Here is a 20,045-nt window from a genome sequence, read left to right as displayed (position 1 = left end):
CTTTAAGCAGAGATAGAGTAGGTAGTACTTCTTCAAGAAGTACTACCCACTTCACTGCCAAGCAAAGTGCCGAGGGAGAGACATCCACCACGACACATAAATGAACTGAGAAGAAACTGACACTCAAAACGCATAAGGTCGTACATTTCTTGATTTCAGGGCATTTGATTAAGTATGCACAGAAACCATTCATCAAATCTTATGGTCTACAGGCCTTTATGCTAGATCCAATCCCTGTAAATGTCAAGAAATACTTAAGTGTAAGACAGTTGTGAAAAACCGAAAAATGTACACAGGAATGCAGATCAACATTAAATCAGGAATAAGGCAAAAAAAGTTACACGATATTTCTGCTGTTATTTATAAAGTATACAGATACCATTTAAAAAAAAAAGTGTTATTACTAATATCAAACCAGACATAATTCCTACAAAAGAAAATCTTCCATTAGTCTTCAAGAATCTTGATCCAAATCAAGATCCACACCAACTTCAATACTTATAGCCTTAAAAGCAGCTGCTTGATATTGTAGACCATCAGTATATCCATACAGATGTTCTACATAAATTTGTTTGTGTAAATTAGTGTAAACTTAAATATTCTGTTTCAAATGACTGGGTTTCAGTTATTTGTGCATTTATATTGTGAGAAACTGCACAATTAATTGCTTGTTTTGTGTGTATGTGTATAGTTGTGCACTGTTTGCATTTTATGCGTAGCACTAATTTCTAATGAAGTCAATGTAGTAGAAGATTTGCTTGTAGTTTACTGTATTATCTAAAATTAGTGTTATAGTTTAATATTTAGCTATGTTTAAAATAAATAAGTTAAGAAAGACTTACTCTGTTGACTGAAAATGTCAATATTTTTACTACTTCCAAGCAAAGTGCCGAGAAAATAATGTGTAATGGTGGTGGTTTCCTTTGCTTAACAACTGAGACAGAACCAATAGTACTGTGTGTGTGTGTGTGTGTGCTGGAGCATGCACAAGTGAAAAGAACACAGTAACTAATAAACAGCCGGATAGAGCTGTATGTAGTGAGATGGAAGAATATTTGGAACAAGTTAGAAAAAAAGTTCTGTTCAGAAAGAAAGATATTTTAAAGATTATTTAGCTGTCATGATACAAAAGTAGATGGAACAACAATTGTGGAAGAAAGTTATAGAAACTATGGAACTTGATAAATGAAGTTTATCATATAGGAAGAGAAATGTTGTTTATTATTTTAACGGTATAATAGAACACAGAAACTAAGTAAATAATTAATTTATTGACTTGATGCTGATATTTCGCTGGTATTATAACCAGCATCTTCAGAGCACAAAAACACTGTTTGTCACAATACGCGAGACTAAAACAACATGGTGTACTTAACCAAAATTGTAGCAGCAACACAAAGACTAGAGTCCTGATTTTGGCGCCCTCTATCTGGGAAAAAAAAAAAAAAAAAAAAACGCTATCATATATTACTAGAGTCCTAGAAAAGTGCTAGTTTTTTCTTAATATGACTGTCTCCCAGATCTTCGGCAAGTTAATACAGCCATATTTGTTGAGATTTGGAGTGTGTTTTAGGGCTTCTGTCGCCTCTAAGAACAATCTCTCTGATTTATATGGGTTTCTGTGTAGTACTTTTGTGTTTTTCCAGTTGATCCTGTGTGCAGGGGTATCCAGAGCATGGTCTGCTAGGCTAGGCTAGTTTCTGTGTTCTATTATACCGTTAAAATAATAAACAACATGTTCGACGAACACATAAGTCTGTCCACACGTTTTAGGAAGAGAAATGTTTATCAGATATTAAAGTTTGCAGTAATGTTTTAATGGCTATCTTGGAGTTGATTTTTAAGTGTTTAGTCATTTTACCTGGGAATCCTTCATACAGGAAGAGGAAAAAGATTGTGAACCTTGAAGATGAAAGAAGAAACGTTTTTGTTTAATTTTTCTAGAAGGCATTAAAGGAGGAGAGCTACACAGTGTTCGAATTTGAAGATTTTATTGTCAAATCTGAAATTTTTGTATCTCCAACTAAGAACGAGAAATCTACAGTTATTTCCAAGATAAAGTGGTTTTTCAGAAGAACTGTTTCTGCTGAAGAAATATAAACTGTTTCTTTCGAGTGAGGTCTACATGCAGTTAAAAAACAATGTTTTTTTTTAGCTGGTATATTTTTGGGCCTCAAAAATATACCAGCTCTCAAACAAAGATAAGATGTGATTTGTTTCTTTGTCTTTTAGATTTTAAGACAGGTTTCTGTTGTTTGAAATAATGGTTCAGAATATTGTATAATTGAAATTATACAATAATTTGAAATGTGTTTTAATCTTATTAAACTGTTTTTCGTTTTTTTATACATAAAGGTGTGAATACTCAATTACTTAATTATTGTTGAAGTTTACATTGAATTTTGAGAAGAGATAACAAATATTACATATATCTAGGATCTTACTTATGTACTTAGATTTCAGTATAGAAATCTGATACCACTCCCATAAATGACCTTTTCTCACTGACGAAGAGAGTTATTCGATTAATTGATGAACAATTCTCACACTCATCGATTCCGTCTGGTTGTTTTCTAAGAGATGCTGCTCTACTGAAACTGGTTGCTACTATCCCTCCACTTTCCTTAAATCAGCTGGGAACATCCATATACAGTTTAGTTTCTAACTAATCAAACCAACTCCTCATCTTCCTTCATTCCTTATATCTCTGCTCTTTGGAACAGTCCTCCATACTCTTTTCCACAAAGATTACAACCTTCAACTCTTCAAGAAGCACATAACAAATTCCTTTCTTCTCTCTCTGGAGCTGATTATATTATTATTATGGGCAACTAGCAGCACATCCATTCTTCTTTATTTGGCAGACCTTGTTTGAAGTTTCAAGATCAGCCAATGCCTTAAACTCTGATTTCCTTGTTATCCTTCAATGGGACAAGGATAATCTTGTGAACAACAATACTAGGAATATACAGTTCTTATCTCTCTTAAAAAAGATTTCATTTTATCTCTCTTTATCCTCAATAATATCCAGTTTTTAAGCAGGATTAGATTTCTCTAGCCCCTTCATTCTCTATACTATTTGGCGTATTTTTCTGCTCAAGTCACTGCTAACACATCTGGGATAGCACAGCTAAAAGTGCTCTCTCTTTCACACACACACACACACACACACACACACACACACACACACACACACACACACACACACACACACACACACACACAGATTCACTACACTTGCTTGCTCTCAAACATTGTTTCTGCCTTATGTCTCTTTTATAAGTATTTCTACGGAACTGGCCATCATCATTCACTCTTCCTTCTTTCAAAACTAAAAACATGAGCAGCTTCTGGTCATATTGGTTCACAACCAATTATTGTCCAGCTTCAAATTTACAGAACCAACTTATCTTCCTCCTCTTTCATTTCGTCTATTTGTGTTCTTTGGAACAGTCTTCCTTACTCTTGTAGGATATCTGTATTAAAATTCAGATTTCCCACAGGTTTAAAATATATTAAACGAATTAAAGTTAGAAGTTAATCATAAGGTATTATTTTGTCAAGTAGTTTCTTAAATGTTTGTTTATTTTTGTATGTTGCAAGCAAGACATTTTATATAAAATAATATAATAAAATATAAAATAAATGAATTTAAATTAACATTAAAACATCTTCCTGTACTTCCTTCAATTTTAACTGCTGAGTTGCAACTCAAATAAAGACTAAGTATTGCTAGATATAATGCCCCATTGACACCATATAACTGTAGCATATTGAATAGATTCTCTCTTGGAACCTTGTCATATGCCTTTTCCAGATCGACAAAACTTAAATACAGATCTTTGTTATATTCCCATGATTTCTCAACTATTTGTCATAAAGTGAAGATCTGATCCTGACAGCCTCTATTTGGCCTGAATCCAGCTTGTTCTTCACCAAGCTTTTCTTCCACAATTCTTCTCAACCATTTCTCAAGTATACTTGCATAGATCTTGCCAGGAACACTCAGTAGGGAAATACCTCTGTAATTCTCACATTCAGTTTTATTTCCCTTTTTACATATGGGTACTATTAGAGCTCTACTCCAATCATCGGGAATTCGTCCCTCTGTCCTGACTTTCTGAACTATGCAGTGCAGTCACTGTAAGACTTTTATACCACCATACTTCAGCATTTCTGGTCAAATATCATCTACTCCTGCTGCCTTTCCACATTTCAAGCCTTTGATGGCTTTTTCTACTTCAAGTATGGATATGTATTCCTGACTGTATGCCTGTTGAGTGTTTTTTACCACTGTGCTATCATTGCTTGTTTCATTTAGTAATTTTTCGAAGTAATTATTCCATACTTCAAGGATATCTTTTCCTCCAGTTTTCATGTCACCTTTATCATCTCTAACTCCTTTTACAGCACTCTTTCCTCCATTTCTAAGCTTCTTCAACAACCTCCAGAATATCTTACCACCTTTTTTATATTTATTTTCTATGTTCTTGCCAAAGTCCTCCCATGACTTTTGTTTAGCTAGTTTTACACAGTGTTTAGCTTTCTTACATTTGTCTCTGTATTCTCTAAGAGCACAAGCTGACTTATTTGCCAGGAACTTATGATATGCTTTCTTCTTTTCCTTCACTGCCTCTTTAACTTCCTGTATCCACCATGGAGTTCTGATTTTTCTATCCTTGCACACCTCACCACATGCCTCTCTGGCTGAATCAATCAGGGCTTATTTGGAGATTTAACCTTGGAGATTGCCACTGAATCTCCAAGGTTTGGTTCCTGTTCTCAAACTTTTTCATTTTTTCTTCAATAATCTTTGTGTATTTTTGTCTACAGTTCACATCTGAGAGCTGCTCAACTTTTATTCGGTTTAAAACTTTCTTACATATTATTCTTTTTAATATGAAGTTCAATTTTATCGTGCTCAATACTACATACATACATACATACATATAGCTCATGGCAAAAACATGATGTTAAAAAAGAGAATCATGATGTCATTATATATTAACAGAATTGAAGAATTTAAAATATTTTAAGTTAAAACTTTGAAGGAAAACACAGATCTAGTCCAAGAAGTTGGAAAATTAAAATAAGAGTTAAAATTAAAAGTCTTAATATGTTATAATAAGGATAAGAAACATATATATCATTATAAATTCAGATCTAAGTTTGCAATCCAGGTCATAGCTTCAGGAGCCGCTTGTAAAAAGTCATTCCAGTCATTCTGATCACCTTTAAAGATGTTATGCAAATGTTCTTTCGTATTTTTCTTCCATGTTTCTTCCCACTTTGATAAAGGATTAAAATTATTTAGCACTAGTTCTGCTGCTGCTGCTCTTAGTGATGGGTGGCGAGATTTCAATCTATTGACGTTAAGAGTTGGGAGATCCTGATGAATAGTTAGGTTCGAATTACCAGCAATTTTTTGGAATTCACGCACTAAAGAATTCAATCTATGTAGTTCTGTAGGAATAATGCCTGCTAAAAGAGGTAACCAATATGTTGGGGTCGATCTAATAGAGCCTGTAATTAATCTTAAGGTATTGTTCAATTGAGAATTGATAATCTTGTGTGAGGGCTATTTAGCCACACAGGAGCACAATATTCAGCACTTGAGAATACCAAAGCAAGGGCTGTTGTCCAAAGAATAGAGGCTCTAGAACCCCAGGTAGTGCCACAGAGTCTCTGTAGGATATTATTACATGTCCTTAGTTTATATGCCAAGTTTGAAGGATGTTGCCAGAAAGTGAGAGAACGGTCAAGTGTGACTCCCAAATACTTAGGGAATTACTCAATTCAATTTTTAGTTTCACATTTGCCAAGTTATTATTTAGATGAAAACAAGATATTAGTTTTGCTCCTATTTAAACAAGAGTCTCCATCTTTTAAAATATTCATCCAGAATAGTTGTCAGCTTTTAGAATTTCTTCTGTACGACTTATGCATTTATGCTGTGTATTTATTGCTATATCGTCGGCATAACATAACATTTCCTTGACGAAGTGACGGGAAGATCAGATATATACCAGATTGAATAATAACGGAGATAAAACAAATCCCTGTGGTAGTCCATTATTTAACTTCCTTTCGCTGCTAGTTTTATTACCTATAGTCACTATAAATCTTCTATCTCTTAGCATATTGTTAATAATATGGACTATTGTTTTACATAGGATAATTTTATATAATTTATATAGAAGGCCTTGCCTCCAAACGGTGTCGAAGGCTGTTGACAAATCAATAAATGCTGCTAATGTTTTTAAACCTTTCTGAAAAACCAGCTTCTAAGTGAGTTACCAAAGAGAGAACCTGGTCACAACACCCACGATTTGGTCTGAAGCCAGCTTGTTCTATTGGGACATTTTTAAAAATTGTGGAGCTTATTCTATTATAAATAAGTCTTTCAAAGAGTTTATAATAACAACTGAGGAAAATAACAGGTCGGTAACTTTCCAGTTTATGATTAGGCTTATCAGATTTTAAAATTGAAAGTACTTCTGCTTTTTTAAAAATAGTGGGAAGTTTACCAGTTGTAAGAATGTCAGTATAGAATTTTGTTAACCATAATCTTGCATTTCTTCCCAGATTAATCAAAAATTCTGGATGAATGTTATCAAAACCAGGAGCCTTACCGGGCTTTAATTCCTTTAAGACTGCTTCAACTTCTTTTTGCGTAAAAGGGTGTGCAAAATTTGAAGTTATAAGTGAAGATTGGGATATGTGATATATTAACGATATGTATAGCCAGTTGATCTGGAGTAATTCTTGGGTGTTCTTTAATCAAAGGAGCACTACCTACTAGTTTCCTAAGAAGGCACCAAGCTTTATGGCCGGAATGAGTAGAGTCTATACCTTCAACTGTATTTACCCATTTTTTCCTTTGGGATATATCCAAGTTTTCTAGGAATTCGTCTGCTGTTTTTGGGTCATTGTTTATCTGATATTCATTATAAAGTAATTCACATTCTTCGCTCCAATCATGTATATAGTTATGTCTAATACCTCTAAGAATACTTTTCTTGGCAGCAAGCAGGACTACACCTATAAATCGATGAAAATTATTATTTATTGGAGATAAGTAGTGATCACTTCCAATTTCAAATCCTCTGTACACTCTGGTGTCCTGCACCAGGGAGAAAACATCACTATCAACAATAACATAGTCAATGAGACGTTTCTTATTCCATGCCTCTTCTCTCCATGTGAATTTGTGCACATTTTTATGTTGGAACATGTTGTTAGTAATAACCAGTCCATGTTCTGAGCAGAAATCCAACAGATATTTGCCATTATTATTAGCTTTGCTCTTTTCTCCAAATTTTCCCAAAATATTTTTGTATGTCTGACAATCATTTCCTACTCTGCTATTTAGATCCCCAACAAGGACCAACTTTTCCTTTTTCATTGTATCAGTTGCTTTCTCTAAAGCACTTCTACCTTAGTAGAACCTTCTGTGGGACCATAGGCACAAATAAGTCTCATTGTCCAATTCCCCATTCTGATATTTGCCCACATCACTCTACTTGAGACTGCCTGCCAATCAAGAAGATTAGCCTCGTATTTTGTGTTGAATACTATGGCTACTCCTTTTCCTTGATTGTCATTGCCTGAATATAACATTTTGTATTTATTGCTCAGAAAGATCCCACCAGTTTTTGTCTTTTTTGTTTCAGTTACCCCTATTATGTCAATCTGCTACTTATCTAATTCCTCAGCTAGCTCCATTTCTTTGCCATTCAGGCTTCCTATGTTGATAGTACCGATCTTTAACTCTGGTGATGTTGAGTTGGGGTTTGTTTTCAGATTTGTTCCAGTAGCTGACTTTTCGCTGTTCACCCTGGTTCCCTGGCAAAAACAACAGGGGCCTTGTTTAACCGGGTGATGCCCCAGCCAGCATGAAATTTTGTCATGCCGTACCATCATTTTGTATATTGGTTTAACCCAATAAGAATACAATTTGGTCGGCTAAATCCCAAATTGCCAGTCCATTCTTATTCGTTCAGTAACCAGGTAGATACCAACAGAAGGTAAGGATTGGACATTAGGTCAGAAGCCCTGGTCGGTTCTCTGCATTGCTTGTGAGACAAGGATGTACATTATCCCCTCTGTTATTCATTATCTATATGGATCACATTATGAAGGAAAGTGGTATTAAACATGATACCAGAATTGGAGATGTTAATGTCAGCTCTTTGCTTTATGAGGACGATGTTATACTTCTAAATAAATCTGCTATAAGTTTGCAAGATTTCCTGTCTAAATCGAATAACCGTTGTAATAGATAGGGCATGAAGGTCAGCAATAAAAAGACAAAGACAATGAAAATAGGTAGAATCGTTGAAAATGTCAACTGTGTTGTGAACGGAGAACCTGTGGAACAAGTAAAACTTTCAGCTACTTAGGCACGATTTTTAGTGAAGATGGTAAATTAAATATGGAAATAGACAACAGAATCAACAAAAGCTGGTATGGTAGGAAGTCAATTGAACAAATTCATATGGAATAATAGAGAAATTAGTCAGAACACTAAATTAGCTGTATACAAGAAGACATCGTTCAAACCAGTTTTAACTTATGGATCTGAGAGCTGGGTCAGAAGTAAAACATTTGACCAAAGACTAGAGACCGCAGATATGAGAGGCCTGAGAAAGATTAGAGGCGTGAACAGATGGCCAATGGCAATATTATATTAAAAATGAGGATGTTAGGAAAGAACTAAACATTGTCAGCATCCAGGAATGCGTTATAAAAACTAATCTCAGGTGGTATGGTCAATTAAACTGAATGGGCAAGGAAAGATTAGCAAAACAAGTGTTCTCTGCAAGGTTAGCAGGAAAACAACCCAGAGGAAGACGAAGGTAGAGGTGGATTGATACGGTACAAAGTGCCTTAGACGATAGAAATATAAGACCTGATAATTGACAGGTAACAGACTGATTTGGAGGAAAATTGTAGATAGGAAGTTAATAATGATGTAAATTTTTCATGTAGTACTATCATATCCTGTACACCTTTGAGGGTACATGCCAGGAATTTGATGATGATGATGATGATGTATTTAAATTAGATATTAAAGCATAATTATAAATTTATATGAGCTGTTAAAAGTTTTATGATGCTGATGCCATTTGTACATAAACAAATGCTGTTTACAAAATATTGTCAATAGCAAGGGAAGTGAAAGTTAACACTGCTATATTACTAAAAGTGATTAAATAAGCTTCTTATTGTGGAATGAAGAATTGTTATAAGGCCTGACTGTTTCCTAATGAAAATATAATTAAACTTTTCTACACTGTGAAGAAAGAATTTTGTCATTTCCAGCCCAATGCTGGAAAGCAGTAATGGTGGCATGATGATAGATTTGAAAGGAAGCTTCTCAGTTGCATTTCCAATCAGGTGCAGAAGCAAAAAATAATGTTATCAAGTACTGGAGTAAACCTGTGGTATTTCTGTGTCTTCAATATATGAAGATGACAGAAATTAGAAGAACAGAAAGAGAAGGCTGAGAGAAGGATATCCTTGGCATAAAGAGATAAGTGAAAAGTTTATTGTAATCATTAATCCATACAGGATTTATTTCAGGTAAAGCTGAAAAGGAACTTTATTGCTTGCCAAATCATACAGAAATAAGTCCAGTAAAGTTTGCTTTATTTAGAATTCTTAGTCCAACAAGTGATTTCTAACAGTGGATATGGTCTGGATTATTTCTTCAAATGCTTTCATATAGAACGCAGAGTTGCTCTGAAGTATTAAAATTCTTGATAAGGTTTTAAGGAGTATTTTATTCAATGGAGCTTGCTGTTACTTTCAAAGTAACAGCAAGCTCCATTTCGATTGACTACTGGTCAATCGAAATATAGAAAGTGAGTTACAAAAATGTGTTAGGGGAAGACAAGATATGTTTTCTTCAGTGTTCTATGATTTAAGATGCAAGAAGAATTTGCTAGTCTTGAGTTGCTATCAGAGATAGGGCACTTTTGTTTGTGTTACTCATTCTCCTGCGTGAACTCAAGAAAGAATAAAAGTTCTGTAAAACAAGAGACTAACATTCCAGGAGTTTTGTCCATACAGGATAATAATTGTTGGTTTATGTGACTGAAAGCAAGTTGTGCACATTTAAGCATTTTTCTTGTTGTGAATTGATACACTGGCACTTGCATAGTTACGGAGTCGATTTCATGCTGTATATATTTAATAGGAATTTTTTTTTCTTGTAAATTAAAGATCATTTTGGTTACAACGTGAACACTCAATCTCTTAATGGATTTAGTGAATTAAATATGAACTTAAGAGGTTAAGTTACAAATGAGATATCCTTGGATATACGAAACAGTGTGCTAGGTTACATCTGAAACTCAATTCCTAATAGGAATTGATTTCAGGTGTTTTCTTTTTATTTTGAATTTAAAAGTTTTAACCACTAGGAGTGGGTGAGGAAAGTAAATATATATACCCTTACATGCACACACTACCATTCCTAAAAACTAGAACCATTAGATAGCTGATATGCTATAGTTCTTAGATTTTTTTTCACATTATTCATGTATTGAAATATTTCCTGCAATATCTTCTATCATATCCCCCTTTACATGACTATCAACTAGCCTGTATCTCACATGACGTCAATCATAAGGAACATCCCATACCTACTGGTCAATCATCTCTGAATCTTTCCAAATATTGATAGAGAAGCAAGACTAATAGATTTTGTGGAAAAGAAAACCGCTACATAAAAATTCTTTTTCGACAAAAAACCAGATAGAAAGTGGGCATGGAAAAGACCAAAACTAGTGTAACTAACTTTATATCCAGTAATGGTAAAAACATATTTCAGGATTGTTCTTAAGAGCATCTCCAATAATGGAAGTGACCACATCATATGGTATGCAGTAAGATTCAAAACATTAATGTACACAAACTCAACATTTAAAATAATAATAATAATAAATTTCAACATGAACATGAACTGAACAACAGATTTGAAAATCTTAATATAGATGATATATTAGAAAGAATGAATATTACCTAGAATGGAAACAAGACAGCTGATGAAGAAAAAAAGAGAAATGAAACAAAATGGAAGCATACTTAATAAAATTCAGTATATATTGAACAGTGCAAGCCAATCAAAAAATGTATCAAAGAAATATGAAAATGCAATTGTAAATCCATACACAAAATTGAAGACAACCACTGTCTCAAAAAAGCCAAACAGCAATAAACAAATGGTTGCAGTAAAACTACAGAATGGGAGCATATCCAGAAATAAATACATTACAGGGAAAAAAAAAAAAGTGAAGAATTTTACTGACTATATCAAGATGACATAACAAATGAAAAAAGACAACTATTAAATAATTGAAGTGCCACAAATTCTACTAGGAAAAAGTTATGTGAAACATCCAAAGCATGCAAAATGGAAAAGCTACAGATGAAGATGGAGTCATAGCTGAACTTCTAAAAGAATGTAGGTAAGTGAACTATAAAATCTCGGCCAAATTTTTACACTATGTCTGAAGGAAAATGATGCACCAAGAACATGGAAAAAGGCTATCCTGATTCTGACACACCCACACACAAAAGTGAAGTAGAAGAAGACTTAAAAAATTATACAGTGATTTACAGTGTTTAGCAAAAGTCTTGGCTCATAGGTTTTGTGCAATTAACCTTACAAAGTCATGTGTTGAAGAGAAAAAGGCTTTAGAAGTGGCTCCAGTGCAATGTACCATATTCAAGTTGTACAACAGATAACTGAAGTGTGCAATAAATACCAACTTACATTATGTCTTGGTTTTATTGATTATGAGATAGCCTTTGATTCAGTAAAAATTTGTGTAATACTTAAAGCACTACAAAATCAACAAGTGGAGGAATCATACATAAGTATCATCAAATGATCATACCAACACAACAGCAACAATTCATTTTAATGGAATCATCTCCGGTGTGTTAATATAGAGAGGCATAAGACAAGATAACACAATATTCCCAAAACTATTTAAAGTATGTTTAGAAGAAATATTCATAGTCTTGATTGGGAAGAAAACCATTTGAAGATAAAAAGGAAACATTTAAGCCATTTACACTTCATTGATGATATAATCATCTTTCATGTCTGCATGACTTCCAGACTCATACCTGAACTCCAAACTTAAAGACGACCCAAATTATGCTCAACAACTATGTGCAAATAGTAATAATAAAAATTGATGATGAAACTGAAAAAGTGAAACATTACTTACATTCAGAACAGTGGATAACAATGGATCAAAATACTATGGAAGAAGTCAAAAGGAACAATGACTGGAAAAGCATTTGGAAAATTACAGCCAATATTCAAAAGCTAATCACTATGCCTTAAAAGGAAACTTTTTAACCAGTGCATTCTCCCTATATTGACATAAGGCTGCAAAACATGGATATTAAATGTAAAAAACTCAAAAATTACAAACAACAATCTAGTATGGAAAGATGTATGTGTGATATCACAAGACTAGATCACAAAAGAAATACTTGAATAAGAAATCAAACCAAAAGTCTCTGACATTGTAGAAAGAGTGAAATATCTTAAGTTTTGGCAACAGACTATGCATTCTTGAATATGAGACCAAATGAACTGGATTCCACGGTAAGAAAAATTACCACAACACCGATCAAAATCACAATGAACTGATGAAATCATTAGCACTGTAAAATGACCTGGGAAGAAAACTACTGAGAATCTTGGTGTCATTCTCAAAAGGCCTTAATCCAGTCATGGATTGATAACTGCTTGATATGTAAATTCAGACATAATTTTTATTGAACATGCAAATTAAAAAGATAAACCAAGCAGTTATGTTAATGACTGGAAGCTATCTATGGCTTTTATTCTTGAACAGCAAGATGGATAATGCACTTCATCAAACTTAGATAAAAATGTAAGTGCTGACCATGCTAGAGATCTGTAGGAAATCTGCCAAAAATCTACTGCAATTATAGACTGCCAGAGTATTCATACATCCTTTGAGGTACACATCAGGTAATGCTGTTTATACCATTCCAAATTATATTATTCATCAATATGATAAACAGATGGAAAAGTTTCATATATATATATATAGAAAGAGAGATTTTAAAGCATTTCAAATGCAACATCTAACTAAACAACATTGTTATTGAATAAATAACATACCTGATTTTTTAAGAGTTTTTCACTTGGTGAAACTGTTAACTCTTTAGAACTAAACTCTTCCAGTAATTCTGTACCAGTTGTGACTAGTCCAATAACATCATCACCTTCCAAACTACTCCCACTATCTTGGCTAAAATCTGATCCACTATCTATTGGTTCACCTGCTCTATGACTACTACTAAGACTATCCAGTCCAGAATCTGTATATAATCCACTTGATGAGTCTCTTCCTTTTTCTGTTAAATCTGGAGACAAAGGACTACCAGTATGATTATGAAAATTAATGACTGATTCCCCATTCTGAATTCCATTTTTCTGCTTTTTGATTTCACTAGTGTTACATGTTTCAGACTTAATGATATCAGCACTTTTTGAATATGATATGTTTGGAACAGATGTTCTTCCATGGTAGTTCTTTCTGATTTCCTAGAGAATATAATAAAATCACATTTTATTATATTTTGACATATTTAACAAAATAACAATTTAGTATTTGCACTTTCAAAATACTGTATAATTTTTAATTTCAGAGTGATTCACTGTGATACTATATATATAACATATATATATGAATGAAAATATACTCAATGATATTACATGGAGACTATTTCCAATATTTAACTAAACAAGCTTTAACTTTTCAAGGCTTACTGTTACATACAAATTCTTTCTTTATGTGTTAACTTATAAAACCAATGACAGAGACATCATTCATTTTTTACTTATCAAAAGTTGTTTTCAATTAAATTTCTCACTCACAAAATTTTGGAAATGTATAGTACATTTTGGGTACTATGGATGGGATAAGATAATCCAGAAATCCTGCTCCAAACAAAAATACAGAATTTACCAAGTAACTTGACAAATATGAGATGCCACACTACTGCATCATAAAGTCAAGTGGATGGGTATGCACACACATGTTCCATGTATCTCTTATTGATTCAAAATCATATCTTGCAAATGTTTGTGATGGAAGAAGGAGCTGTAATATGTAGCCCTTCAGTCATCTTCCAACTCAAGGTTAATGCAGACATTTTATGATAAAAACACATCCCAAAAAAAGTTTAGGCTTAGTTTCCTTATATTTTCTCGGCTTCAATATCTAGGTCTTAACCCTACACAACTTTCCCTAGATCCCCATTGTTTAAGCTTAGATTCTTTAAACCTGAATCTGCATTCAATCTTATACAATAAATGTATATATATGTTCTTGATATTCTCAGACTGGGTTGTCTTTTTCCCAAACAGAAAACTCCAATTATTCAGGAGATAAACTCTGCAGGGAGTTTATCTCATAGGGAGATAAACTCCCTATGAGATCGATTAACTCACCTCCAACTGAAAAAAAAAAAAAAAAAAAAATATATTTCAAAAGAAATGATCTTCACATCAGCAAAGAGAATTGAGCTTAGGTATTTTCAACTAGTCAGTGATTAGAAATTACAAGATTAATGATAATTTAGATATGTGGATTTAAAAGAACATGAACATACACACATCAATTAATTCCACATAGTGAAGACATCGAGAAAGAATGGAATAATATAAGAGAAATTATTACGTCTGCAGCATATGAAAGTCTAGGAACACAAAAAATATATCATAAAAATAAAAAATTACATATATGGGACAATGAAATAAAAACAATAATTGAAAATAAAAAGCTAACCTTTACAAGATGGTTAAGTAGCAAAAAACAAGAAGATGAAATTGAACATAAATAGCCAGAAGAGATACAGAGAAAGCTGGAAAAAATTTGTATCATATCTAGAAAATGATATATGCAAAATAAGACCCAATGCATATAAAATACTGAAATGCATGAATGCAGATATAAAGAAACTGCAAATATAAATTGCAAAATAGATTTTAAAGAATTCTAGGATTATTTTACAGATCTTTGGACAGATAATACTAACATTAAAAAAAATTACACCCTAAACTTATAAAATGCTTTAAATGATATAGTAACAATGAAAGAATTAAAGGACAACCAAAGTAAAATAAAAAATGGTAAATCAGTAGGAGAAGATGAGATTAACTCTGAACTGTATAAATTTGCTGGAAAAAAATTTCATCAGCGATTATTAAATTTTTTAAATAAAACAGATACAAATGGACAAATACCAATAGAATAGAATACAAGTATAGTAATACCTATATTTAAAAAGGAGGAATAAAACAAAACCTATTAATTACAGAGGTACTGGTTTATTGAATACATGCGACAAAATACATAGTAGAATAATTAATGAAAAACTAAAAATATATAGTGAAAAAATATTCTTAGAATGTCAAAATGGATTTAGAAAAGGGCACTCTACAATGGATGCAGCTGTTTCTTTAAAACTACTTATAGAAAAAAAAGAACATAATTTAATTTAAAAACTCATCTTTTGTTTATACATTATGAAAAAGCATCTGACAAAGTAAAAAAGATATATACTATTTGATATATTATAAAGAACAGATATACCTAATATTTTACTACATGCAATATTGAATGATAATGAAATAAAAATAAATCAAAAAATGTCTGAAAAACAATCCATAAAGCAAGAAGTAAAACAGAGATGTCCTCTGTCTCCAACAATTTTTAATATTAATGAAATATGAATGCAGTGGAACACCTTAAACAATTTAGGTATAGAAATTTCCCAGAATAACAAAATAGTAATAATATCAGATAAGGAAGACAATTTACAAAGAGCAATATATAATTCAAACATTCTAGTAGAATAGTTTAGAATGAAAATATCCATAGACAAAACTAAAACAATGGCATTTTGTGAACAAACTACAGTTAGAAAAAAAAATAGTTATTAATAATAAAATAATAGAACAGATAAATATTTTGTTATCTTGGATGTGAAATATCATAGGAGTGTGGTCTGAAAAGTTCTCAGCCTAACAATGATAAAACGAATTTATAATTTCAAAATAATTTTTATTTTTCACATAATCTCCCTTAAGACTAATACATTTATTCTAGCAATGCTCCAATGCCATTATCCAATCCATGTAGTGGTTCTCAGTAAGATCTGAAAAATACCCCTCTGTTAAATTCTGAATGAAACCAAAATTAAATCCATTTATGTTTCATTCAGATTTAACATGCAATATCATTCCCGGGGGCAATATTGGTATATCAGAAGAAATAAAGCCAATTGTAATTTATAAGCAACATTTAGTAATTTGAATAAGACTTGTCTATGCATCATGTCGTAAATAATTATTATAAATTTTCTAATGTTTAAACTATGTGGATTTTGTGCAAATACTTCTGTATTGCCGGGAGAAAGATAATCGGATTAGATAGTGATGGCCTGAAACTAAACATGTGCACCAAGCAGGACCCGCACGCGGGTTCCCTCCATAAAGCACGCTAGGGGAGAGTGTGGCACTAGGTGCTGGAAAAAGTAAGGTGTCATGGGAAAAGGGAGAGAGCAGGAACGTAGAGAGAAAACATCAGGTGCGTGATTTAAAAAGCATAGTGTCGCTAGTTTGTGGCTTTTTTTCTCCTCCCCTTGAATTGGAGTGGTCATCGCGATAGAGGTCGTTGGAGCATGCTGAGGTGTCTATGACAAGTTCGGCAGTCAACGAGTAGCCCAGCGGAGCGGAGTTCCCGATCACCACAGAGATCGTTATGCCATGCCGAGCCAGTTGACCCGAGAGCGGCGAGCCAGACTTACCTTTTGACGGAGATGTGCTTAGTCCAAGTCCATCAGTTGAATAGTGCAGATGAAATCAATTAAGAGAAGGATCAAGGAAACAAAGTTCTGTGAAGATGTATGTGAAGGTCGAATAATTTCCCAGCCTTTGGTAATGTAGAATTTTGATCTGTTATATAATTATGTTCAGGGGAACAGCCTGTAATTGTAAAAAGGACTTTAGGTTTATAATGTTTCAATTAATGAAGGGACTTTAGAAATTATGCTAAAGGAAGTAGAGGAACTTTAAGCTTTGGATCGAGGAATTGTGTGGAAGCTCATTGAGATAATTTTATTGATAAATAAATAACCTTTAGCATTGTTATGTGTAAAATGGATAATTGACCTTTGATAGAATTTCCTACTTGAAATAATGTTTTAACTTATTACAGGAGAATTAGAAATTTTAGTTGAGTATACTCATTCCCTAAAGTTAGTGCAATTCTATGTCAGAATTTGTTCATAAAGTGTAAATTGTCTGATTTTGCAATTAAATGTTTTTCATCATCATCATCATCATCATCAAATTCCTGCCATGTACCCTCAAGGGGTGTACAGGATATGACAGTACTACATTAAAAAATTACATCATTACTAACTTCCTATCTACAATTTTCCTCCAAATCAGTCTGTTACTTGTCAAGACTCCAACATTATCAGATCTTATATTTCTATCGTCTAAGGCACTTTGTACCGTATCAATCCACCTATATCTTGGTCTTCCTCTGGGTCGTTTTCCTGCCAACCTGGCAGAGAACACTTGTTTTGCTAATCTTTCCTCTCCCATTCTATTTAAGTGACCATACCATCTGAGATTAGCTCTGCTAACGCATTCCTGGATGCTGACAATGTCAAGTTCTTTCCTAATATCCTCATTTTTAATATGATATTGCCATTGATGCCATCTGTTCACACCTCTAATCTTTCTCAGGACTCTCATATCTGCGGTCTCTAGTCTTTGGTCAAGTGTTTTACTTCTGACCCAGCTCTCAGATCCATAAGTTAAAATTGGTTTGAACACTGTCTTGTATACAGCTAATTTAGTGTTCCGACTAATTTCTTTCTTATTCCATATGAATTTATTCAATTGACTTCCCACGATACCAGCTTTGCTGATTCTGTTGTCTATTTCTATATTTAGTTTACCATCTTCAGTAAAAATTGTGCCTAAGTAGCTGAAATGTTTTACTTGTTCCACAGGTTCTCCATTCACAACACAGTTGACATTTTCAATGATTCTGCCTATTTTCATTGTCTTTGTCTTTTTATTGCTGACCTTCATAATATATCTATTACAACAGCTATTCAATTTAGTCAGAGAATCTTGCAGACTTGTAGCAGATTTATTCAGAAGTATAACATCATCCGCATAAAGCAAAGAGCTGACATTAACATCTCCAATTTTGATATCAGGTTTAATACCACATTCCTTCATAACATGATCCATATAGATAATGAATAACAGAGGGGATAATGTACATCCTTGTCTCACACCAGATTTAACATTAAACCATCTTCCTGTACTTCCTTCAATTCTAACTGCTGACTCACAACTCAAATAAAGACTAAGTATTGCTTGATATAATGCTCCATTGACACCATATAACTGCAGCGTATTGAATAGCTTCTCTCTTGGCACCTTGTCATATGCCTTTTCCAAATCGACAAAACTTAAATACAGATCTTTGTTATATTCCCATGCTTTCTCGACTATTTGTCGTAAAGTGAAGATCTGATCCTGACAGCCTCTATTTGGCCTGAATCCAGCTTGTTCTTCACCAAGCTTTTCTTCCACAATTCTTCTCAACCGTTTCTCAAGTATACTTGCATAGATCTTGCCAGGAACACTCAGTAGGGAAATACCTCTGTAATCATAAATGTTTTTCTTCAGTATTAATTGATGACTTGCCTGATTTCCTTTCTATTGCACCACTCATTAAGTTAGAACCAAGGCGGGAGGTAAAATACAAGGGAGGATATGACTGCGAAATGAACTGAGAACTTAACGAAGGTGCTTAAGAGATATTAGACAGTGCTAAACTGAGTTCTAGTTCCTTGATTTTGCATTGTTCAATAGTCTAGGATCAAGGGTGGTGCAGTATAATAGAAATTTTCTCTGAATCTGAATAAGAACTGGCACCAGCTCTGAAACAAAGGAATTGGCGCTATCCAACGGCAATCCCTTTGTCTTCAATCCACGTGCACTACTCTTAAATAGGTTTAATGGCCCAGATTAAATATTGAGACTGCATAGGAATTAATGTATATTAACTTAATGCATCGAGCAAAAAACTTTTACTGAAATTAGGTTAAGGAAATTATGTGAGGGAATAAGTCAGGATTAAGATCATAAATCACGACATTAAAAGAGAAAAGAATAAATATTACACCTCTACAGTTGCATTCACCTCTTGATTCGACAAAAAACGCTGACCAGCGAGGAAGAGTTTTAGTTTAGGGAAGAGAGAGAAGTCAGACGGTGCCAAATCTGGGGAATAGGGTGGATGTTCCAACAATTCATAGTGCAGATACCTTAATTTTCTCATTGCCAAAACACCTTTATGGACAAATGCATTGTCCTGATAAAAGATGATTTTTTCTTCTGCCAACCGGGTCTTTTTGCACGAATTTTTTCATCTAGTCTGGTTACAAGATTGGAATAATATTCTCCAGTTATTATTTTGCCCTTTTCAGGATAATTAATAAACAAAATGCCTTTAGCATCCCAAAACACTGATGACATGACCTTTCCTACTGATGAAACTGACTTTGTCTTCTTTGGAGCTGAACAACTGGCTTCTGTCCACTGTTTTGACTGCTGTTTTGGATTCTAGTGCATAATGGTGAATCCAAGTTTCATTCATAGTAATAAATCAATGTGCAAAATCGGTTTTATTCTTGTTAAAACGTTCCAAGCACTGTTCAGAGATTTTCATGCGAATGCATTGTCCACTTCTGACTGCTGTTTTGGATTCTAGCGTGTAATGGTGAATCCAAATCTCATCCATAGTAATAAATCAACGCGCAAAATCAGTTTTATTCTTGTTAAAATGCTCCAAGCACTGTTCAGAGATTTTCATGAGTATGCGTTTTTCATCTGCTGTGAGCAAGCATGGTACCCATCTTGCGCAAAGCCTTTTCATTTGCAATTCTTC

The 20,045-nt window shown here is 33.4% G+C and overlaps 1 protein-coding gene across 5 annotated transcripts in view; it reads right to left on the bottom strand.

Moving 5' to 3' along the window:
- The window catches only part of LOC150106665 (uncharacterized), a 272,404-nt gene that overhangs the window by 129,322 nt on the left and 123,037 nt on the right, over positions 1 to 20,045 (bottom strand). For all 5 annotated transcript variants that reach the window (XM_090393265.1, XM_090393267.1, XM_090393264.1 and 2 more), the window contains one exon: positions 13,178 to 13,603. In XM_090393265.1, coding sequence (XP_090249391.1) covers positions 13,178 to 13,603 — 426 coding nt within the window. The remainder of the gene's footprint in view (positions 1 to 13,177; positions 13,604 to 20,045) is intronic.

This window comes from Typopeltis vanoorti, chromosome 5 (genome assembly GCF_054136105.1).
Source record: "Typopeltis vanoorti isolate ZY-2024b chromosome 5, IOZ_Tvanoo_1.0, whole genome shotgun sequence".
In the NCBI taxonomy this organism is placed as follows: Eukaryota; Metazoa; Arthropoda; class Arachnida; order Uropygi; family Thelyphonidae; genus Typopeltis; species Typopeltis vanoorti.
This window is presented reverse-complemented; position numbering and strand designations above follow the sequence as displayed.